The sequence below is a fragment of the Notolepis coatsorum genome (genome assembly GCF_963971535.1).
Source record: "Notolepis coatsorum genome assembly, chromosome: 1".
NCBI lineage: Eukaryota > Metazoa > Chordata > Actinopteri > Aulopiformes > Paralepididae > Notolepis > Notolepis coatsorum.
The window spans coordinates 253,166,490-253,191,370 of record NC_140165.1 but is presented as its reverse complement, the minus strand read 5'-3'; the positions used below and the strand labels follow the sequence as shown (position 1 = coordinate 253,191,370).

Below are 24,881 nucleotides of genomic sequence, written 5' to 3'. Positions count from 1 at the left end.
TCAGCTGTCCTGACTGTGATGGTTTCAGCTGTCTGTCATGACTGTGGTGGTTTCAGCTGTCTGTCCTGACTGTGGTGGTTTCATCTGTCCTGACTGTGGTGGTTTTAGCTGTCCTGACTGTGGTGGTTTCAGCTGTCCTGACTGTGATGGTTTCAGCTGTCCTGACTGTGGTGGTTTCAGCTGTTCTGACTGTGATGGTTTCAGCTGTCCTGAGTGTGATGGTTTCAGCTGTCCTGACTGTGGTGGTTTCAGCTGTCCTGACTGTGATGGTTTCAGCTGTCTGTCATGACTGTGGTGGTTTCAGCTGTCCTGACTGTGGTGGTTTGAGCTGTCCTGACTGTGATGGTTTCAGCTGTCCTGACTGTGATGGTTTCAGCTGTCCTGACTGTGGTGGTTTCAGCTGTCCTGACTGTGGTGGTGTCAGCTGTCCTGACTGTGATGGTTTCATCTGTCCTGACTGTGATGGTTTCATCTGTCCTGACTGTGATGGTTTCATCTGTCCTGACTGTGATGGTTGCAGCTGTCCTGACTGTGGTGGTTTCAGCTGTCTGTCCTGAATGTGATGGTTTCAGCTGTCCTGACTGTGGTGGTTTCAGCTGTCCTGGCTGTGATGGTTTCAGCTGTCCTGTCTATGATGGTTTCAGCTGTCTGTCCTGACTGTGGTGGTTTCAGCTGTCTTGACTGTGATGGTTTCAGCTGTTCTGACTGTGATGGTTCCAGCTGTCTGTCCTGACTGTGATGGTGACTATGATGGGCAGTTTGTTTGGGCTGAGCTGCCCAGTCGACCAGTCTGGGGTCGTAGCTAAAGAGCTTTGAGTTAAATCTGTGTGATTGTAGCGCTTAACATTTCTCACGGCATTAGCGTCAAAATGCAATCCACCACCAACACCACCACCATAAACACACACACATACAGCACAAACACCACACACACATACAGCATAAACACATACACACACCCCCACCCCCCCCCCCCCACACACACACACACACACACACATACAGCACAAACACACACACACACCACACACACACACACACACACACACACACACACACACACACACACACACACACACACACACACACACACACACACACACACACGTTACCTCGACACGTCCTGTTGTCGGAGTGAAGCAGGTAACCGTAGCGACAGGAACAGTAGTAGCCGCCGATGTAGTTGTGACAGAAATGATCACAAACTAGGTCTTCATCATTCCTGTCTCTACACTCATCCACATCTAGAGGTAGAGAGGGACAGAGAGAGGGAGATGGAGAGAGAGGGAGAGGGAGAGAGAGAGAGAGAGAGAGAGAGAGAGAGAGAGAGAGAGAGAGAGAGAGAGAGAGAGAGAGAGAGAGAGAGAGAGAGAGAGAGAGAGAGAGAGAGAGAGTTACAGTGGGATGCAGCTGTGTTGCTCTGATGCTGGCAGTGAGCCAGATGTAGCATCATACCAGTGATCATTAAATTATCCACATGTTACAGCCTGCTGCTCTCACTCTGCTGCTCTCACCCTGCTGCTCTCACTCTGCTGCTCTCACTCTGCTGCTCTCACCCTGCTGCTCTCACTATGCTGCTCTCACTCTGCTGCTCTCACTCTGCTGCTCTCACTCTGCTGCTCTCACCCTGCTGCTCTCACCCTGCTGCTCTCACCCTGCTGCTCTCACTCTGCTGCTCTCACTCTGCTGCTCTCTCACCCTGCTGCTCTCACTCTGCTGCTCTCACTCTGCTGCTCTCTCTCTGCTGCTCTCACTCTGCTGCTCTCACCCTGCTGCTCTCACTCTGCTCTCACCCTGCTGCTCTCACTCTGCTGCTCTCACTCTGCTGCTCTCACTCTGCTGCTCTCACCCTGCTGCTCTCACCCTGCTGCTCTCACTCTGCTGCTCTCACTCTGCTCTCACTCTGCTGCTCTCACTCTGCTGCTCTCACCCTGCTGCTCTCACCCTGCTGCTCTCACTCTGCTGCTCTCACTCTGCTGCTCTCACCCTGCTGCTCTCACCCTGCTCTCACTCTGCTGCTCTCACTCTGCTGCTCTCACTCTGCTCTCACCCTGCTGCTCTCACTCTGCTGATCTCACCCTGCTGCTCTCACACTGCTGCTCTCACTCTGCTGCTCTCACCCTGCTGCTCTCACTCTGCTGCTCTCACTCTGCTGCTCTCACCCTGCTGCTCTCACTCTGCTGCTCTCACTCTGCTGCTCTCACTCTGCTGCTCTCACTCTGCTGCTCTCACCCTGCTGATCTCACTCTGCTGCTCTCACCCTGCTGCTCTCACCCTGCTGCTCTCACTCTGCTGATCTCACTCTGCTGCTCTCACTCTGCTGCTCTCACTCTGCTGCTCTCACTCTGCTCTCACTCTGCTGCTCTCACTCTGCTGCTCTCACTCTGCTGCTCTCTCTCTGCTGCTCTCACTCTGCTGCTCTCACCCTGCTGCTCTCACTCTGCTGCTCTCACTCTGCTGCTCTCACTCTGCTGCTCTCACCCTGCTGCTCTCACCCTGCTGCTCTCACTCTGCTGCTCTCACTCTGCTCTCACCCTGCTGCTCTCACTCTGCTGCTTTCTCTCTGCTGCTCTCATTCTGCTGCTCTCACTCTGCTGCTCTCACTCTGCTGCTCTCACTCTGCTGCTCTCACTCTGCTGCTCTCACTCTGCTGCTCTCACTCTGCTGCTCTCACTCTGCTGCTCTCACCCTGCTGCTCTCACTCTGCTGCTCTCACCATGCTGCTCTCACCCTGCTGCTCTCACTCTGCTGCTCTCACTCTGCTGCTCTCTCTCTGCTGCTCTCACTCTGCTGCTGCTCTCACTCTGCTGCTCTCACCCTGCTGCTCTCACTCTGCTGCTCTCACCCTGCTGCTCTCACTCTGCTGCTCTCACTCTGCTGCTCTCACTCTGCTGCTCTCACTCTGCTCTCACTCTGCTGCTCTCACCATGCTGCTCTCACTCTGCTGCTCTCACTCTACTGCTCTCACTCTGCTGCTCTCACCCTGCTGCTCTCACCCTGCTGCTCTCACTCTGCTGCTCTCACTCTGCTCTCACTCTGCTGCTCTCACTCTGCTGCTCTCACTCTGCTGCTCTCACTCTGCTCTCACTCTGCTGCTCTCACCCTGCTGCTCTCACCCTGCTGCTCTCACTCTGCTGCTCTCACTCTGCTGCTCTCACTCTGCTCTCACTCTGCTGCTCTCACTCTGCTCTCACTCTGCTGCTCTCACCCTGCTGCTCTCACTCTGCTGCTCTCACCCTGCTCTCTCTCTGCTGCTCTCACTCTGCTGCTCTCACTCTGCTGCTCTCACTCTGCTCTCACTCTGCTGCTCTCACCCTGCTGCTCTCACCCTGCTGCTCTCACCCTGCTCTCTCTCTGCTGCTCTCACTCTGCTGCTCTCACTCTGCTGCTCTCACTCTGCTCTCACTCTGCTGCTCTCACTCTGCTGCTCTCACTCTGCTGCTCTCACCCTGCTGCTCTCACCCTGCTGCTCTCACTCTGCTGCTCTCACTCTGCTGCTCTCACCCTGCTGCTCTCACCCTGCTGCTCTCACTCTGCTGCTCTCACTCTGCTCTCACTCTGCTGCTCTCACTCTGCTGCTCTCACTCTGCTCTCACTCTGCTGCTCTCACTCTGCTCTCACTCTGCTGCTCTCACTCTGCTGCTCTCACCCTGCTGCTCTCACTCTGCTGCTCTCACTCTGCTGCTCTCACTCTGCTGCTCTCACTCTGCTGCTCTCACTCTGCTGATCTCACTCTGCTCTCACTCTGCTGCTCTCACTCTGCTGCTCTCACCCTGCTGCTCTCACCCTGCTGCTCTCACTCTGCTGCTCTCACTCTGCTGCTCTCACCCTGCTGCTCTCACCCTGCTGCTCTCACTCTGCTGCTCTCACTCTGCTGCTCTCACTCTGCTGCTCTCACCCTGCTGCTCTCACTCTGCTGCTCTCACTCTGCTGCTCTCACTCTGCTGCTCTCACCCTGCTGCTCTCACTCTGCTGCTCTCACTCTGCTGCTCTCACTCTGCTGCTCTCTCTCTGCTGCTCTCACTCTGCTGCTCTCACTCTGCTGCTCTCTCTCTGCTGCTCTCACTCTGCTGCTCTCACTCTGCTGCTCTCACTCTGCTGCTCTCACCCTGCTGCTCTCACTCTGCTGCTCTCACTCTGCTGCTCTCACTCTGCTCTCACTCTGCTGCTCTCACTCTGCTGCTCTCACTCTGCTGCTCTCACTCTGCTCTCACTCTGCTGCTCTCACTCTGCTGCTCTCACTCTGCTGCTCTCACCCTGCTGCTCTCACTCTGCTGCTCTCACCCTGCTGCTCTCACTCTGCTGCTCTCACTCTGCTCTCACTCTGCTGCTCTCACTCTGCTCTCACTCTGCTGCTCTCACCCTGCTGCTCTCACTCTGCTGCTCTCACCCTGCTCTCTCTCTGCTGCTCTCACTCTGCTGCTCTCACTCTGCTGCTCTCACTCTGCTGCTCTCACCCTGCTGCTCTCACCCTGCTGCTCTCACCCTGCTCTCTCTCTGCTGCTCTCACTCTGCTGCTCTCACTCTGCTCTCACTCTGCTGCTCTCACTCTGCTGCTCTCACCCTGCTGCTCTCACCCTGCTGCTCTCACCCTGCTGCTCTCACTCTGCTGCTCTCACCCTGCTGCTCTCACTCTGCTGCTCTCACTCTGCTGCTCTCACTCTGCTGCTCTCACTCTGCTGCTCTCACCCTGCTGCTCTCACTCTGCTGCTCTCACTCTGCTGCTCTCACCCTGCTGCTCTCACTCTGCTGCTCTCACCCTGCTGCTCTCACCCTGCTGCTCTCACCCTGCTGCTCTCACTCTGCTGCTCTCACTCTGCTGGACTCACCCTCAGCGCTGTAGTGCGCCTGGAACCCAGAGAATCTCTCCTCGTTGGAGAAGTCGGAGGTGAAGAGGAGGCTGAGGGAGCTCCTGGGGGAGGTGATGACCTGTCCTCCTGGTACCTGCTCCGTGTCCGTCTCCTCCCGGCCACAGAACAAGGCCAGCGCCTCCCCCTCGGCCTCCACCTGGAAACATAAACACATCCTCAACATGTCTGCCTCCACCTGGAAACATAAACACATCCTCAACATGTCTGCCTCCACCTGGAAACATAAACACATCCTCAACATGTCTGCCTCCACCTGGAAACATAAACACAAACATATCCTCAAAACATCTGGATAGAAACACACATACACACACATCCTCAAAACATCTGGATAGAAACACACATACACACACATCCTCAAAACATCTGGATAGAAACACACATACGCACACATCCTCAAAACATTTGGATAGAAACACACATACGCACACATCCTCAAAACATCTGGATAGAAACACACATACACACACATCCTCAAAACATCTGCCTCCACCTAGAAACACACATACAGTACACACACATACTCAAAACATCTGGATAGAAACACACATACACACATATCCTCAAAATGTCCCTAGGCACCAGCCAGTAGGGCTGGGTGATATGGCCAAAAATGATATCACGATAACGATATGATAATGTTATATCACTCGATATCGATAATTATCGATATTGTTATAAGTTAAAAAAAGATTTTTTCTTTTTCTTTTACAACAGATGTATGTTTATTTTGCAGCAATTCTTTGTCGTTGCCGCCATCTTTGGTGTTACATCCCCTCACACTCCAGTTCTCAGGCTGCAGCTGGTTTGAAAGCGAAAGTAAACCGGCTTCTCTGCTGGCTGTGGCTCCAGGGGAGTTGAACAGTTCTGGCTCTGCTAGTTTATTTTCTATCTTTTGGCGCCTTTTTGGTGGACAAACCACCGCACATGTGCACCGTGACTCGCGACTGGAGACTAGCTCTGCTAGCACACATAGCCTACTGTGTACAGACGGTTTCAAACTGTATTTTAAATTAGAAAGCAAACAAAATAAATGGACAAGAGAAAAAGAAATCTCAATTTGGTCAGTATTGTCATTTGGACAAGCAAAGCCATTACTTTAAGTTGCAGGCAAGAAAGACAAGTCTGTCTACCGTCTCTTTTTTTTAATTGATATTTTTTTTTATTATCGATCGATATCGATTATTAAAATATATCGATTCGCAATAATTATCGTTATCGTTTTACCGCCCAGCCCTACCAGTGAACAAATACCAATGAAAGTTAAGCCTTTCAACCAGAGAAGGCCATCCAACGTTTACATAATAATGGACACAGTGGTGGATGTTTATATCTGTCACCAGTATTAACTCAACACCGGCCCTCAATCAGTATTTTGTAGAGTCTGTGGCCACAATAGCCCAATGCTTCGCAGTTCAGGACAGTCGTCCTAATCTGCCATCTACTGTCAATATTAATGAACCAGCAGTCGTACCAAAATCAGTCACTGAGATAGAGGTTGCAAATATAATTACATCCCTCAAATCCTCAAGAGCTGAGGATATATATGGCATGGACACACTGATGCTGAAAGAGATAAACTCCTCTATAGTGAAGTCACTGACCCATATGATCAATATGGGTTTCAATCAATGGAGTTTTCCTAACCCATGGAAGCCTGCAGTTGTGGTCCCTTTATTTAAAAGTGGTGACCCTCTCATGACATCCAATTACAGACCCATCAGTATTCTACCCATAGTGTCCAAGGTATTTGAAAAACTGATTGCCAAACAGGTCACTGATCATCTTAATAACAGCTCCTTCCCACTGCACCCAATGCAATTTGGATTCAGGGCTAATCCTTCAACAGAAACAGCAACATGCTTCTTCTTAGAGAGAGTCAAGGCTTCAATGGACAGGGGTGGGGTTGTGGGGGCTGTGTTCCTTGATCTAAGGAAAGTTTTGACACAGTTAACCATACTATTCTACTCCAAAAGCTGGTCAATTTCAACTTCTCCATAGAGTTCCTCAACCTCTTCAAATCATACCAAATCAATCATTCCGTTCCCAACTTGTCAAAATTGAAAATCATAAATCGACTGCCATCTGTCTGTCAACTGGTGTCCCGCAGGTCCAATCCTGTTCAGTATGTACATTAACGATTTGCCTTCTGTGTGTGGCCAATGTGATGTATTGATGTATGCTGATGATAGGGTGATGTTTACACACGGTAAAACCACAGAAGAGGTTGCAACCAAATTCTCCGATGTCATGGTGAATGTCACATCCTGGCTTAAGAACAGCGGTTTACAATTGAATGTCTCTAAGACTGTCTGTATGTTCTTCTCCAATGGACACAGAGAAGTTGCAGAGCAGGATATCTTCATCTCTGGTCAGAAATCGCAGGTAGTATCAGAATACAAGTACTTAGGAGTACACATTGACCCAAACCATAGTTTCAAAAATCACATAAAAAAAACTCTGCAATAAGGTTAAGTTCAGCTTATCAAACTCCAGATACATCAGAAACGTCCTTTCAACCGAGGCAGCAAAGCTATACTTCCACTCAATGGTTCTTTCCCACATCACATACTGTTTGATAACCTGGTCCAATTCACATTCCACCATTCTGAAACCAATTCAATCACTATACAAACAAGCAATACAAATTCTAGACAATAAACCATTCAGGTACCATCACTGTCACATTCTAAAAATATATATAATCTGCTCAGTTGGGAAAACCTGATTATTTATCAAAATGTCTGTCTAGTTTTTAAAATAAAGTGTGGCTTGGCTCCTCCTCCTTTGTCTGGTTTCATCACCCTCAAGTCTGCCTCAACCAGGAACACTAGAGGTGCGGTAAGGGGGGACTGTACAATCCCTTTTAAAAAAAGTGCATTTGGCCAGGCCGTCTTTACATAATAGAGCATCCCACCAATGGAACTCAATACCTCAAACAATTAGAGTGTCCACATCATATCACTCATTCAAGTGCAGGGTTAAGGAATGGCTCATTGGAAACCAGAATTGTCAACACTGAGGTGTCTGTGTGTGTATGTGTGTGTGTGGATATGGTGGGTTTGTCTATGTCTGGGTCTTCTAATATGTCATGATGTGCTCTGTCCTTGTGTCCATGACTGTATTGTGACCTGTATCCCTATCGTATGTTCTATGTGCTTTTGTTGTGTTTTTATTCTAATGGCTATTCTTTTGGCTAAAATTGGGGGCATTTACATTTGTAATGTAATGTTTTATTAATGTACGCTGTCCCCCTTGATCAAATAAAGTAAACCTAACCTATTACATCTGAGGGCAGAATGATAGACCAAGTCCAGCGGTTTAACCCTTTCACTACCACTACCAAATGGTTAACCCTTTCACTGCGACATGACATCAGGTTAACCCTTTCACTACCACACTACAGAAGGTTAACCATTTCACTACCACACTACAGACGGTTAACCCTTTCACTACCACACTACAGACGGTTAACCCTTTCACTACCACACTACAGATGGTTAACCCTTTCACCACCTACCGTCTGTAGTGTGGTAGTGAAAGGGTTAAGAGTTGAAGTCGCAGCATGGCTATAATTCACATCACCAGAGTCCAAAATAGAATAAAAGAGTCAAAAGGAAAACAGGTTCAACAATCATTTTTCTACTAATCACAGGAAAGCTGGATCTATATCTTTAGAGGAAGACAATTCTCCTTATGATTGCTAATTCTATTTTGTTTTGTATTTATTGTCCCTAGCTGCCTGGTATTATTCGTGATCTTTGCTTGGCTAGACATAGAGGCCTCTGTTTCCTTGTTTAGTGTGCCAGCTCTTCTATGTATCAGACTACTAAACCTTCTATTCAGTTTTTTGTGAGAACCTTTTTTGTATTTGGTATTCTTCTTGCCTAATTTCATGCTGCAAGTAGACCCTCTTGAAACCCCTCCCGTGTCTCCTCCTCTCCTGGGGGTCTACACATCGCACCATTGTTCCAGGGCGGTCACGCAGTTTACCCTACAAAGGTTCTCATGCCAGACCGTGCCCACAGCGTCTGTCTCTCTCCAGACTCAAGTCAACTGGCCTGCACCAGGTCCTCACACGCGCGCACATCCATGTCGGTTAACCGTCTGTAGTGTGATGGTAAAGGGTTAACCGTCTGTAGTGTGATGGTAAAGGGTTAACCGTCTGTAGTGTGATGGTAAAGGGTTAACTGTCTGTAGTGTGATGGTAAAGGGTTAACGAAGCGTCCCGCTCTTACGCCATACTGAGATATACCTCATCTCCAGTACCTAGTGTACTCCATCAACGAATAAAACAAATACACCCAGCACCTGCCAGGCCCCGCCCTAGTGACGTACTATATAGCACTAGGCGTGGTCACCACTCGCTCTTCCTCGGAAAACCGTTTCCAAAAGAAAAGTTTCCCCAAGGGACCTCAGGGCAAGCTAAGAGCAGGACGCTCAGCCAGTACTCATATAACTAGGTTATATACATAACCTATCGTTATATAGTCGTACTGGCGAATCGCGTCCTGCTCTTCGCCATCGAGATATGGGGACAGAGCAGACGCGAGGACCGACAAATGCACCCCCTGAGGACCCGAAAGCCCACATCAGGGGGGAGGGGAGTCCCGTCACCCCTCCTTCCTAGTGAAGAGGGGGCAGCAGTCAACTCCACCCAAGTGCGAAAAAGAGGGAACTAGAACCTCTTAAACGCACAGCACAGGCGGGACCACGTGTGACACAACACATTGTGGCCCACACCCACACACCCCTGCTACCCACCGAAGGACGGGAAGCAGGAGAGGTTCCAGACCTCAGAACCACCTGGGAGACAGAACCCCCGGTCATGTCCATGAGGTAAAACCTTATGAAGGGACCCGGTGAGGACCATGAAGCCGCAGCACAGATGTCCTCCACCGAGGCGCCACCCCACGAGTGGAGTGCGCCCTGACACCCCCAGGGGGGGCCAGCCCAGCCAACGTGTAGCAAAGGGCAATGCCCTCGCACAACCAATGGGACAGGCGTTGTTTCTACAGTGCCTTACCAGCGCGAGAGCCACCGCAACAGACAAAAAGTTGATCGGTAGCCCTGAGGCCCTGAGTACGGCTGAGGTAAATCCCCAAGCCCAGACCGGATATGACAGGTGAAGGCTCGCCTCCAACTCACTAGCGTGAGGAGGCGGATGAACGCCTGAACCATAATATCCCTGGAGCGGAAAGAGCTCCGGATATTCTTTGGCACGAAGACTGGATTAGGCCTCAGAGTGGCACCGCTATCGAAACGAATAGACAGACACTCAGGTCGCACCGAGAGAGCACAGAGCTCACCCACGCGCTTAGCGGAGGTGACGGCCAGCAGGAACGCAGTCCCAAAGGCCTTGCTCAAGAGGCTCAAACGGGGCCTCGGACAACCGACCGAGGACCAATTGAAGATCCCAACTCGGAGCCAGAGAACGTTTCACCGGCTTAAAGCGCCGAGCGCCAAGCAGTAAACGCTTCACAAGAGGGTGGCCTTACACCACTCTTGGAAAATACGCCACCTACCCGCGTAACCCACGATAGTGGAGGGAGCATGCGCGTTCCGGATGGTACCAACCACAGAAGGATCCATCCTCTCCAGACTCACCCTCTCACAGGCCAAACCATCAGCGGCTGGCCCAGCACAGGGAGCTAACACAGAGACCTGTGCGCTTGAGAGAGGGCCCGCGATGACCAAGGAACAGGCCATGACGGGGATACCAAGAGCTGGATCAGGACCGGGAACCACACAGCTGCGCCCCGGTCCGGCGCAATCAGGATCAAGGACCTGTGCTCCTCAACGTACCCGCCCCAACAACTGACCTAACAGATGTATGGGGGAAAGAATCCCAGGCGGCACAGCATCGGTCCCAGACCTGCCTGACTATGTCCGGACGTAATCCCCACCCGTCAGGGTGAGGACCGCCCGCGACATCACACCTGTACCCACATTCACCCTGCCGGGGATGTGGAGAGCCTTCAGGCCGCGTAGATGGAGAACGCCCATAGCCAGCCGCCCGCCGCCCGGTGCAGACGTCGATATACAACGCTGACGTCGTATTGTCTGTCCTGATCAAACACCGTTTGAGGACCAGAAGGACCGCTTTCAATACCAACACATTGAACGTAGCGCAGACCGGGCAGCATGGCTTGCCAGCTGCCCCCTACTGCGTTGGCCCGATGCGTCTCCAGCGAGGGAGGCGTCGGTGAAAAACGTGACGTGTGACAGCCTACTGCCCAGGGGGCGAGGTCCCCCAGTACTGACACGGGAACCTTAGCTGCTTCCACTTGCCTCTCACCGGGTCTATTTCCATACTGGAAAAGAACCACCTCCGTAACCTCCTCCTGGGGTGAAGAGGAGGCCAAGAGGGACCACAGAATGAGCAGATGCCATCATACCGAGCAGGCGTATCACGGACAGCGCCGTAACCGTCCTAGGTTTCAAGTTTCTCAAGTTTCTTTAATAGTTGTCATACAGAAGTACAGAATACTTTCATACAAAATGCTTCTTACTGTTACGCTCCAGAGACTATGCTAGACAAGATAGTATCAAATAACATAGTATAGCATGTAGTTTAGAAGAAGAAAATGAGGTCACAGTGTTCGGTATAGACATATGTACAATGTTCTGAGTTACCATATAATATACAATACTATGCAGTGTACTAATGTACAGTACTATATAGTGCAAAGCAGAAATGGGATGAGGTACAATTTAGGTACAATTTACAGTAAGGTGTACGAGTTGTAGTGCAATCCTTCATCAATAAATATAAAGTGTGGGGAGTGGGTGCTACAGTGTGTTTGTTTAAAGTGGGTGTGTGCTATAAAGTGTGTGGAGTGGGTGCTACAGTGTGTTTGTTTAAAGTGAGTGTGTGCGTGTGGATGTGTGTGCTATGTGCGTTTGGTGGTTGTTGTTGTGTGGGGGAGGATCTATGGTGGTTGTTGTTGTGTAGTGTTCATTCATTGTTCGTTTAGCAGCCTGATGGCCTGGGGGTAGAAGCTTCTTCTGAGTCTTTCTGTGCTCGCCTTGAGACTCCGGTATCGCTTGCCTGACCGCAGCAGTTCAAAGAGGCAGTTGTTCGGGTGACTGGAGTCTTTAATGATTCTCTTAGCCTTGCCCTTGCAACGCTTGTTGTAAATGTTCTGGAGGGTGGGGAGCCCCCCTCCAATTGTGCGTTCGGCTGAACGTGTCACTCTTTGTAGTCTGCTTCGGTCTTGTGCAGTGCTATTCCCAAACCAGGAGGTGATGTTGCCGGTCAAGATGCTCTCTATTGTACATGAGTAGAAGTTCTTAAGGATCTTCTGACTGACTTGGAACTTCCTTAGGCGCCTGAGGAAGTAGAGGCGTTGTCGTGCCTTCTTCACAACACTGTCAATGTGTGTGGTCCATGTCAAGTCCTCGGATATGTAGGCTCCGAGGTACTTAAAGCTGTTGACTCTCTCAACCGGTGCCCCGTCGATGCTGAGGGGGCTGTAGTCCTTGACCCCCGACCTCCTGAAGTCCAGAATCATCTCCTTTGTTTTGCTGACGTTCAGGGAGAGGCTGTTTTCCTGGCACCATCCCGCCAGGACCTTGACCTCTTCCAGGTAGGCCCTCTCGTCGTTGGCAGAGATCAGGCCCACCACCACTGTGTCGTCAGCAAATTTGATGATTGTATTGCTACTCCGCTGAGCCACACAGTCGTGTGTGTACAGGGAGTAGAGGAGGGGACTCAGAACACAGCCCTGGGGGGCCCCTATGTTGAGGGTGATGGATGAGGAGGTGCAGTTGCCTGCTCTCACCACCTGGGGTCTGCTAGTCAGGAAGTCCAAGACCCACTGGCAGAGGTCATAGTTCAAGCCCAGGTCCCTGAGCTTGGCTATGAGTATGGAGGGGACTATGGTATTGAATGCCGAGCTGTAGTCGATGAATAGCATTCTCACATAGTTCCCCTGCCTCTTGTCCAGGTGTGATGCTGCTGTGTGCAGCACATGGGCTATGGCGTCCTCCGTGGACCTGTTGGGGCGGTATGCAAATTGCAGGGGGTCCATGTTGATGGGGAGGGAGGAGCAGATGTAGCCCTTTACTAGCTTCTCAAAGCACTTCATGGCTATGGAGGTGAGAGCTACAGGGCGGTAGTCGTTGAGGCAAGCAGGCTTGGATTTTTTGGGTACAGGGATAATAGTGGACTTCTTCAGGCAGGTGGGGATGGAGGACGGAACCTCCCGAGCGTGTCGACAACACGCTCTGAGAGGGATGCCCATAGCACTCCACCCGTTGACTGGGAGGAGGAGTACTCTACTTCCAGTCTACAGCAACCCCAGGCTGGTAGGAAACCTGCCTGGTATGAGACCTGACGATCCACCTTGACTGCCAAGGACCAGAACGTCGTCAGGGCAGAATACACTTCGTAACCCATGACGACGCAGAGGCCCCAGTGCGGCCTCCACGCACTTGGTGAAGATGCGGGGAGCCAGAGAAAAACCGAACGGCAGCCTCTGGTACTCATACGCTAACCCTGCAAAGGAAGCGTAGGTAAGCCCTAGGATGGAAGATCGGGGATGCGAATACGCATCCTACAGGTCTATGGAGGAGAACCAGGCCCCCACCTGACAGTGTTCAACAGGTAGGAGACGATCCAAAAAATGCTGAACCTTCCCATGGGACAGGTCCAGCATGGGTCTGACACCCCCCCTCTCGATTTCTCAGGCACCAGAGAACACCGGGAGGAAAACGCCACAACGATGGCTTGCTTCGTCCACAGAGATTGGATCTTGTTGACCAGAGCTGTCACTGCTGGTGACCCTGACAATAGGGTCTGTACCAAACCCGAAAACGGGTGGGGTTGTGTAAATACAAGTCCCCGCCTCAGCGTTCTCTCCATCCACCTCGACATATGGTACTGCTGTAGCCATATGTGATGACACTCCCAACGCAACCGCCGCCATGTGGCGCAGGTCCGCTAGGAACTGTAGATAGGCGGCCCGGTCCCACCCGCTGTGCGTAGCCAACCCTGGACCCGTGCGAGCAGAGCGTTCCGTGTCGGGACATCTGACCCCAACACTACCCACGAGGCAATCGCACCCAAGGGGGGACCCCGACAGAAAGAGCCGGTTTGATACGGGGGAAGCTGACATCAGTCTAGGTGACAAAAGCTACCCCACTGAACACCCCTCCAGAACATGCTGAGGAGTTGTTCTGCAGCCGGACATGCAAGGTGTGAGGCCCCCATGGGTTCCTACACACCGTAGCCCTGCAGTGATATTACTACCACCCAAATCACGCGTGCCTGCGAGACCACTGCCAATCTTTCAGGAGTGGGAGGCACCAACATGATACCCAGCCTGGCGAAGGCGAGGTCGGGGAAGCCCGCACTGTGTGCCTCAAAAAGGTTTCGAGCCCCCCTGCTGACAACACTTGTAGTTGACAGACTTAACACCAGGCTCAACCAAACACAGCTTATGGTGTGGGAGCCGCTTGACAGCACAACATTCTCACGGACAGACCCAGGCTCAGCCATCAACTGGGTGTCAGCCCCTGTCCCCATGTACTACATTCTGTTGTGGAAGGACAGCTCATTCACTGAGAGACTTACACTGCATCAGGGTAAGACATTTTAAGTCATTTAGTAATATCTTTAAACTGAGACTTGATTGCTGACTTGACCAGCTGACTTGATTAAGGGGCGTGTTTAAAGCGGCCATTTTGTTTCCTTAAGTGACCCATTAAAAGCTGCTTCCTGCTTAAAGACAGCACTTGTGTACTGAGTGTGATCTCAGAGCCCTGTCACTGCTTAAAAGCAGAACCTCAGCCTCTCCTGGAATCACTATGTACTACATTCTGTTGTGGAAGGACAGCTCATTCACTGAGAGACTTACACTGCATCAGGGTAAGACATTTTAAGTAATTTAGTAATATCTTTAAACTGAGACTTGATTGCTGACTTGACCAGCTGACTTGATTAAGACATTTTAAGTAATTTAGTAATATCTTTAAACTGAGACTTGATTGCTGACTTGACCAGCTGACTTGATTAAGGGGCGTGTTTAAAGCGGCCATTTTGTTTCCTTAAGTGCCCCATTAAAAGCTGCTTCCTGCTTAAAGACAGCACTTGTGTACTGAGTGTGATCTCAGAGCCCTGTCACTGCTTAAAAGCAGAACCTCAGCCTCTCCTGGAATCACTCTGTACTACATTCTGTTGTGGAAGGACAGCTCATTCACTGAGAGACTTACACTGCATCAGGGTAAGACATTTTAAGTCATTTAGTAATATCTTTAAACTGAGACTTGATTGCTGACTTGACCAGCTGACTTGATTAAGGGGCGTGTTTAAAGCGGCCATTTTGTTTCCTTAAGTGACCCATTAAAAGCTGCTTCCTGCTTAAAGACAGCACTTGTGTACTGAGTGTGATCTCAGAGCCCTGTCACTGCTTAAAAGCAGAACCTCAGCCTCTCCTGGAATCACTCTGTACTACATTCTGTTGTGGAAGGACAGCTCATTCACTGAGAGACTTACACTGCATCAGGGTAAGACATTTTAAGTAATTTAGTAATATCTTTAAACTGAGACTTGATTGCTGACTTGACCAGCTGACTTGATTAAGACATTTTAAGTAATTTAGTAATATCTTTAAACTGAGACTTGATTGCTGACTTGACCAGCTGACTTGATTAAGGGGCGTGTTTAAAGCGGCCATTTTGTTTCCTTAAGTGACCCATTAAGGGCCAGGTGTTAGAAAGCACTAATTAGTGATAGGGATTTAAAGGCCTGCTGGCTTAGCGTCAGCGAAGCGTCGAGAAACGAAGAGGGACAAAGAGGAGTTTTCCTGGAGTTTTCTGCAGAGGGATCCAGGGATCCACCCAGTGCTAAGTACATCATAATCCTATCTTACACTCCACTCTGAAAAATCTCCCTTTCCCTCCCACTCTGCTATTTCTCTACTTCCTCCCTGCCACTCTTGACACCACAATGTGTCTCATATCCACAATCTGCTCCCCCAGAACAGACTCAACCCACCCACGGCAGTTTGCTAGCAACCCGGCTAATCTATCCTACCCTCCTACAGCCACTAATACACCTGTCGCAGTACAGGGAGGCCTATGGAATTGTCAATCAGCAGTCAAGAAAGCTGACTTCATTACTGCCTACGCCCATAGTCAAAATCTGCAGCTCCTGGCTCTAACTGAGACCTGGATAACCCCCAATAACTCATCAACACCTGCAGCATTATCTACAAACTATAACTTCACTCACACACCTCGACCTTCCAGGCGGGGTGGAGGCACTGGCCTCATGACATCTCCTTCATGGACTACAAACGTAACACCCCTCCCAGCACTGTCACTCTCCTCTTTTGAATATCATGCAGTATCTGTCTCTAATCCTTTCAATCTCACCATTGTTACACTCTACCGCCCTCCAGGTCCGCTCGATCACTTCACAGATGAGCTGGACATGCTTCTAAGCTCCTTACCGGAAGATGGTACCCCTCTCCTTCTATTGGGCGACTTCAACCTGCCTGACTCATCTCAGTCAGTCATAGTAGTCTCCCTCCTACAATCATTTGACCTGACTCCCACTGCCATGCCTCCCACCCACAAAGCAGGCAACTCCTTGGATCTCATATTTCCACGTAACTCCAGCATCATTAACACCACGGTAACTCCCCTACATGTATCTGACCATTCCTTCATATCCTTCTCACTAACTCTCATGCTTAACCGAAAGGTCTTCACCCCAACTCAAACCGTCTCACTCAGACGCAACCTGCCCTCCCTATCCCCCTCCACCCTCTCCTCTGACATACTATCCACTCTACCTTTGAGTGACACCTTCTCTGCTCTCTCCACAGAGATGGCAACCTCCACCCTCCTCTCAGCCCTTGCAACCTCCTTCGACAAGCTCTGTCCCCTCGTTGAGAAACCTGCCCGCCGTTCCCCACCCAGTCCATGGCTGACAGATCCAGTGAGAGAACAAAGACAGGTCCTGAGAGCAGCTGAAAGGAAGTATAGAAAGTCACGCCTCACTGCTGACATCGACACATATCACAACCTCTTGTTAACATTCTCCAAAACCATTACTAATGCCAAAGCTTCTTTCTTTCACCATAGGATCGAGGCCTCTGCCAAGAATCTTCGCAAACTGCATGCTACCATGTCCTCCCTCCTCACTCCCCCCCCACCCCCCCCTCCCTCATCTTTCTCTGCCGAAGACTTTGCGATCTTCTTTGAGGAAAAAGTGGAGAACATCCGCAGCTCCTTCTCCCAACCCCCACCCATTCCAAATGCTGAATCGAGAACCTCATCCTTCACTCTGTCATCTTTCTCTCCCATTACAGAAGCCGAGACCCTGACACTGGTAACGTCGAACCGTCCGACTACATGCCAGCTGGACCGGCTACCTTCCCCACTCCTCCAGTCCATAGCACCAGACATCCTCCCATTCCTAACTGCAACCATCAACTCCTCACTCAACTCGGGGGTGGTCCCCACCTCCCTAAAACAAGCCAGAGTCACGCCCCTCATAAAAAAACCATCCCTGAACCCTACCGTCATAGGCAACTACCGTCCTGTCTCTCTTCTCTCCTTCCTTTCTAAAACACTTGAACGTGCTGTATCCAACCAACTTACTGCTTATCTCTTACAGAATGACCTCCTAGACCCTAATCAGTCAGGCTTCAGGACTGGTCACTCCACAGAGACAGCCCTCATTGCGGTCACAGAGGCACTTCACTTAGCAAAAGCGAAAGGCCTCTCCTCTGTCCTGATTCTCCTAGATCTATCTGCAGCCTTCGACACAGTCAACCACCAGATCCTCCTCGCGGCCCTCGCAGGAATGGGAGTGGCTGGCTCTGCGCTGACATGGTTGTCATCATACCTCAATGACCGCTCCTACCAAGTGTCATGGAGAGGGACCCTGTCGGCCACCCGCCCCCTGCGGACGGGTGTCCCCCAGGGCTCGGTTTTAGGACCCCTTCTCTTCTCCCTCTACACTAAATCACTGGGTAACATTATCACGTCTCATGGCTTCTCCTACCATTGTTATGCCGACGATACTCAACTCTTCCTCTCCTTCCCTCCCTCAGATATCCACGTCTCTGAGCGGATCTCGGCCTGTCTGTCCGACATCTCCGCCTGGATGACGACCAACCACCTCAAACTGAACCTAAGCAAAACAGAATTGCTCCACCTGCCGGCCAAATCCTCCCCCCTGACCGACCTTTCCATCACAGTCGAGAATGCAGCTGTGACCGCGTCCCCGACCGCCAAGAACCTTGGTGTTGTCCTCGACGACCAGCTGAACTTCTCTGCTCACATCGCAGCGACAACCAGAACCTGCCGATTCCTCCTGAGCAACGTCAGAAGGATACGCCCCTTCCTGACAAAAGAAGCCACCCAACTCCTCGTCCAATCAACAGTCATCTCCCGCCTCGACTACTGCAACGCACTGCTCGCTGGCCTCCCGGCCACTGCCACTAAGCCTCTTCAACTCATTCAGAACGCAGCGGCCCGCCTGATCTCAAACCTACCGAAGTCGGCCCATGTCACCCCACTTCTTAGGGACCTGCACTGGCTCCCCATTGCTGCACGAATCCGCTTCAAGGCCCTTGACCTAGCATACCGTGCGGCAAAGGGAACTGCTCCCGCCTACCTCCGGTCAATGGTCTCTAACTACACACCCTCAAGACCCCTACGCTCTGCATCTTCTGGCCGCCTCAGACCTACTCCTATCCAAGCTCCGGGAGGGTCATCAAAGAGAAGTCGCCTATTCTCAGTCCTTGGCCCACAATGGTGGAATGAACTACCCACCCCAGTTAGGACAGCCGAAACACGTCCAATCTTTCGCCGTCGACTAAAGACTCACTTCTTCAACCATTATCTGAATTAAAAAAAAAATAAATTAAAAAAAAATCTAACCCTAACTAACCATACTGTCATGCACTTGTCCTAATAAACTAACCTACACTGTAGCACTCAACACTTTGATGAACATTGTTACTCAGCTGATAGAGTTGTGCTCTTCCTGATGGCTTGTCGTACAGAACTTGTAAGTCGCTTTGGATAAAAGCGTCAGCTAAATGACTAAATGTAAATGTAAATGTAAGCAAAACGTGGGGCCGCATGCGCTTCAACGAAGGCTTGCGGCCCGCAGCCAAAGGAACAAATCAGTGCCCCTTTTCCGCTGATATTGGGGGAGGGAGTGATCGGAGAGCGGGCTGCTCGCGGCAGGACGGCGACGGCTTGTATATTCCAAGCCGAGCTCATCCAACATGGCCGATCCCTCAGCCGCCAAGGCTGTCGGCCTTGTGGACACCTGTCGATTCAACGCCCAGGATACCTCTGGCGGGGGAAAACATGGCCGCCTGTCGAGGGCCTCGCCATAGCCGCTGACGAGGCCGTGCTCTCACTTCTGGCTGTGCGGCGTGAGCCGGTGTGGGGCCTAGGACAAATACCGCCCGCGCTCCAGCGGAAGACCAAGATCCTCTGCGGAGAGGGGGACCCTGAGCAGTTATAGCTTGTGGCTAGGACTAGGTCAAAGCTAATAACGTCAACAACCTTGCGCGATGTGTCGACGTCGGCTGGCCCTCATGGCCCCGCCACCAGACACCATTTTTGACAGAAAAAACAGCAATTCGAACACAGTTACTAATCGCTGCCAATTCCATACCGTGGCGGTACAGGCTTTAACAGCCCACCAGCCACTCGCCGGGCCGACCCACCTCATGGCGTCGGCCGGGCAGGGCACTGTTTCAACATGTCAAAAGCAAAGGACTGATGCTAACACGGAGCACCAGTGGTGGTTGCAACCAGCAACCTCCACTGTGGTGTGCACCATGAAGGGGTAAATGAATAAATGAACTAACACCACCAATATACTGTAGAATGGGCTAGCCCATGCACACAACGTTAAAGGGATGCGGACCAGATAACCAGTCCCGCATTCATTCATAATATTCACAAACAGCACACCAGCCCTAGACCTCAGCCCATTTACCCATGAAAAGGTAAACAAAGTGCCCCTGCAATACTCCCACAGTAGACACCGATTGATCGTCAGCATGAATGGTTAAGAGGAGGGAAGACTGTAGTGTAAACAGACATTCCCGCAGCAGGGAGACAAAACAGAAACAGTAGCCCAACATAGCATAGCGTTAGCCGCGCGCTCCAGGATAACGGGGAAAACAACAACGTTTACCCAGATATCCCGCCGCTTGCGCCAATACACAACTCGGTTGTCTCCCGGGACAACTCGAGCAACATCACAAACGCCAGCATTGTCATGCCTAGTGACATCCCACAGCGGGGAACAGTAGAACAGTGACCCAGCATTATAGCATTTAGTATTAGCAGCGCGCTCCAGGACAGCCTGGGAAACGTCCAACTCAGAGGGACGTTTACCCAAACATCGTGCCCCTGGCGCCGATATACAACTCGGTTGTCTAACAAAACAACAAGCAGCATTACTAACACCAGCGTTAATGCCTAGTGGTGCAGATCCTACCTTGTGTGAGGTAGCTCGATAGCTACACCTCACACGCCGTCCCTCTGTCTGCTGTCAACAAAACGAGGAGACTACAGACTCAACGCTGAGATGCATCGAAATGCATCCCGCTGCAGAGTCGCAGAACCCATACGAGCGCCGTCAGAACATGCCGAAGATTCCAGGGGTTGGCAAATCTCCGGTAAACACTCAACATTGCGTAATTTCTCTAAGCGTTTCATTACAACTAGTTTCACAGGGTGCAAGCATCCGCCATGATGGAAACGAAAATAGAGGAAGAGCGAGTGGTGACCACGCCTAGTGCTATATAGTACGTCAATAGGGCGGGGCCTGGCAGGTGCTGGGTGTATTTGTTTTATTCGTTGATGGAGTACACTAGGTACTGGAGATGAGGTATATCTCGATGGCGAAGAGCAGGACACGAAGAGCAGGACGCGATTCGCCAGTACGACTATATAACCTTCTGTAGTGTGGTAGTGAAAGGGTTAACCGTCTGTAGTGTGATGGTAAAGGGTTAACCGTCTGTAGTATGATGGTAAAGGGTTAACCGTCTGTAGTGTGATGGTAAAGGGTTAACCTTCTGTAGTGCGATAGTAAAGGGTTAACCTTCTGTAGTGCGATAGTAAAGGGTTAACCTTCTGTAGTGTGGTAGTGAAAGGGTTAACTGTCTGTAGTGTGGTAGTGAAAGGGTTAACCTTCTGTAGTGTGGTAGTGAAAGGTTAACCTTCTGTAGTGTGGTAGTGAAAGAGTTAACCTTCTGTGGTGTGGTAGTGAAAGGTTAACCTTCTGTAGTGTGGCAGTGAAAGGGTTAACTGTCTGTAGTGTGATAGTGAAAGGTTAACCCTCTGTAGTGTGGTAGTGAAAGTGTTAACAGTCTGTAGTGTGGCAGTGAAAGGGTTAACTGTCTGTAGTGTCATAGTAAAGGGTTAACCTTCTGTAGTGTGGTAGTGAAAGGGTTAACCTTCTGTAGTGTGGTAGTGAAAGGGTTAGCGTCATCTGCACATATCTCACTGTGACGTGCACTGAATAAAAACTTCACAAATGCACCTTTACATACCAGCACCCGTCTGGCCACACCCCCATCTGCTACCTACATAAGCAGGGGTGGGGCCACACACTCATCTCCTTCTCAATAATTTCACCTCAAGGTAAGATCAAGGGCCGCAGTGGCGTCTAGACGCTGAGCGTCACTAATACTCATAGAACTACGGTTATATTCATAACCTATCGTTCTATATTGTATTAGCTTCCGCTCAGCGTCATTACACAACAGGAGCTGAGCGGGAGCTGAAGCTCGACAAATGTACCCCGCTGAGGCCCCCCACAACCATCAGAACCAGGGTGGACCGAGCCCCCCAACCCTCCCTAATGGAGGGATACCCTCCCTATTGGAGGACGGGAGGGAGACGGATCCGACTGTGCGAAGAGGAACTCGAGCAACTCAACGCACAGGGAGAGCAGACCGTGGCGTGACCCCACGACTACGCACACGCACAACCCGCATGCCACCAGGGAACGAACGGAAGGAACAAACCTCGTTACCGCACCCAAAATCACGGGGTCAAGAGCAACTCAACCCTGTGGCAAGGCCGTAGCAGCGGAGCGCGAAGGAAGACCCAGACCCAGAAGGGACTGGATCCCCCCGGAAAAAGGGGGCCCGGAGAGGCCAATGACGCCACAGCATCAAGACCTCACCAGGGGGTCACTAGTGACACCGCCTTCCACATCGCCAGCGTATTCGGACAGGGCCCATCCAAGAGCAGGCCCTTCCCCCCACTAGCACGCCGCCTGGCACACTGACCCTGGCATACTCAGGCAGTCAGCATGGCTGTAACTCGAAGCACTCAAGAGGCTACACTACAGCGGGAGCAGGTAGCGCACTGGGGAGACGACCTCCAGAAGATGCCGATCCCTCAATCCAGGCAGCAGGCACTTGACCCGAGCCTGGAGCACTGCGGACGAGACAGGCGCCAAAGGGGTCAACTGAAAACAGCACCCCGGCGGAAGGGGCGTATGCTGGCATTGTTTGAGCACCATGTCAAAGCCTCCACCAAAAAATCCCCGACGCTCTAGATGGGGCCGAGGCAGAGAAGGCTGACACGATTGGCAGACGTCATGAACGTGCAGGGACAAACTCAACCGGGTAACCCGGGAGTTGACTCCGCTCCAACACACCAGGGAATCAACCACCCTCTTCATGCGGTGGTTGTTCCTATAACCCCTCAGGAAAAAACTCCAAAACTCATCTGCGGGTATACACTGGCTATACCGCAGTACAAGTGTTTCAGTTTTCAAAAAAGGGTTATCCCAGGCCTATGGGTCGACGAAAAACAACTTCGGACCGGGCCCGGCGGACCGGGATGCACACAGGGATGCCAGAGGAGATAAGACCACCCCAACAGCCCCCTCTCAGCCATGCGTAAGAGAGGGGCGAAAATAATAGAGAACCAGCCCCTTCATGACAGCACAGGGTACAACATGTACCCAACAACAGGGTCTCCATAACGCCCAACCCTGTGACACCCGGGCCGACCCGGCATTTTTCCCCCTGAAAAAGGCACAAGTCCCTCAGGGTACCAGAACAGAAGATCTGCGTCCCCGGCGGACAACGGGTTATCTGACCTGGACCAGCGTGACCAGAACCAGTCCCGTGCCCTAATCACGCCGACATCCCCACTCCAGGAAAGGGGGTAGGTACGCGTGTCGATCTAAAACATTATAGAGGGCGCCACCCAGACGGTCCTATTCCTACCGCGCTCAGTGGCCCACCCCAAGGGCGTGAGACCCCTCTACCTATGCTTTGATCTATTCCGTTAACATCCCCCAGATATGAACGAGAATTAGTCGAGACAAACCTAGTAGGCGCTCGGAAGAGAAAAACTCCATCCCAGTTGCCCTATAAAAACGCTGTTTTAATAACGAGCAACCAAGGCGCACCAGCCTCATGCGTGATTCCTATCAGAAACACCCAGAGCCAGCACTATGTACACGTCGAGACCCAAAACACATCAATGGATAGTCTAACAAGACACCAGATACCGTTCCTCCAAGCCGCCTGGGGAACGACAAGAAGCCGCTTTTATAATTTTACATTTTTCAGAAAAAAGAAAAAATAATACGGACATGGGTCCCATGCGACGTGGCTGAGGGAAACACCACCCCGTCAACCACACTTCATAAGAGGGGACGGTGAGCGACGTACCCCTATGACGGGGGGAAACCCATGACTCAACAGACCTGTAAGGCGAGGAGTCAGGGAACCCTAAACAATACCCCGTCCACCTACTCCAAAAAGGAGAGGACGGGGAATCCCCAGAGAGACTTCTCACGCGAGCTGTATAGATTGAAAATAAATATTGCAACATTGAGCTATGTAACACTTGGGTTAGGACTCTCCGAGGAGGAGGCTCTGAACCAATACACACTCACTAATCGAATTGAATCGAATACACATACAATAGAGCAGAACTCCTTTTTGAAGTTCTACTCACCTTGACAATCTGAGGAGGAGGCTCTGAAACTCTGAGGAGGCTCCCTCACTGGAAGGAGGGTCCGAACTCACAGAAGGCACTTCTCCCTGAGGAGGAGCTTCGTGAGGAGGAGGCTCTGACAACTCCCTGAAACAGATCCATAACATGGAACCTGAACAACTCACGGAAGTCTTACCAATAGAAACGCGCTCAGTGACGTACTCTATGGCGGGGGAATTTCCGCGGTGCACACGCCCAAACTTTCAGGGCGTGGGGCCAGGAACCCCCCCCCCCCCCCCCCTACCCTGTATCGTGCCGACAAACAGCAACGTCACAGGAACCCTGAAGGATAGGGGGTTTTAACCCCTGACCAATCAGAAAAGGGGAGGAAAGGATTACCAGTTCACCCCTTTACGACCCCTCACCCCTGATACGATGTAATGACAAAGTAGAGCCATGACCCAGTCATAGCATGCTACATGAAGCATTTAACAGCTTCACATAGCTCATGTGCTAACCTGCTATCTGATTTTTACTAATGAAAAAACACAGAACAGAGAGGGCCCCTTTAAGAGCCCCGGTACCAGACTTACACATGTGCTTCTGTGGGCCAAAACCTAACCCAGTTGTAGATCTCAACGACACACACAACCCTTCATCACAACAAAAAATGGCAAAAGTACACTCTTACTACAGAGGAACGCCGTTTTTCATAATGAGAGAGACATAAGTCCTTGATTACGTATTGGCCACAGGCCTTGCTAAGCACACATGATAGTGACCAAACAACCTTTTCCCTAGGAAAATAATCGTTTCTCAAGCGGAAGCACAACCCCAGCAGCTTAAGCTGAGGGTTACATCGTATCCCCACAAACACAGTGACACAATATATTGTAAACAAACATGTCTGAGAGGAGGGGGGGAAGCCCCAGGGAAACCGGGGGGGTCACCCCTCCTACCTTACCCTTGATACGACCAGGTTGAACAGGTACCCCTGTTAATATGTGAACATGCTGTTCATTGTCATCACAGGCTGAGAAAATGATTCATTCCTCA

At 51.1% G+C, this 24,881-nt stretch overlaps 1 protein-coding gene across 1 annotated transcript in view; it reads right to left on the bottom strand.

Moving 5' to 3' along the window:
• masp1 (MBL associated serine protease 1) overlaps positions 1–24,881 on the bottom strand; it is a gene marked incomplete at its 3' end in the record, with an annotated part of 150,795 nt that overhangs the window by 85,288 nt on the left and 40,626 nt on the right. Inside the window, exons 3-4 of the mRNA XM_084323814.1 lie at positions 4,830–5,007; positions 1,113–1,244 (exon numbers count right to left, since the gene is read on the bottom strand). Of these exons, the coding sequence (XP_084179940.1) occupies positions 1,113–1,244; positions 4,830–5,007 (310 nt within the window). The remainder of the gene's footprint in view (positions 1–1,112; positions 1,245–4,829; positions 5,008–24,881) is intronic.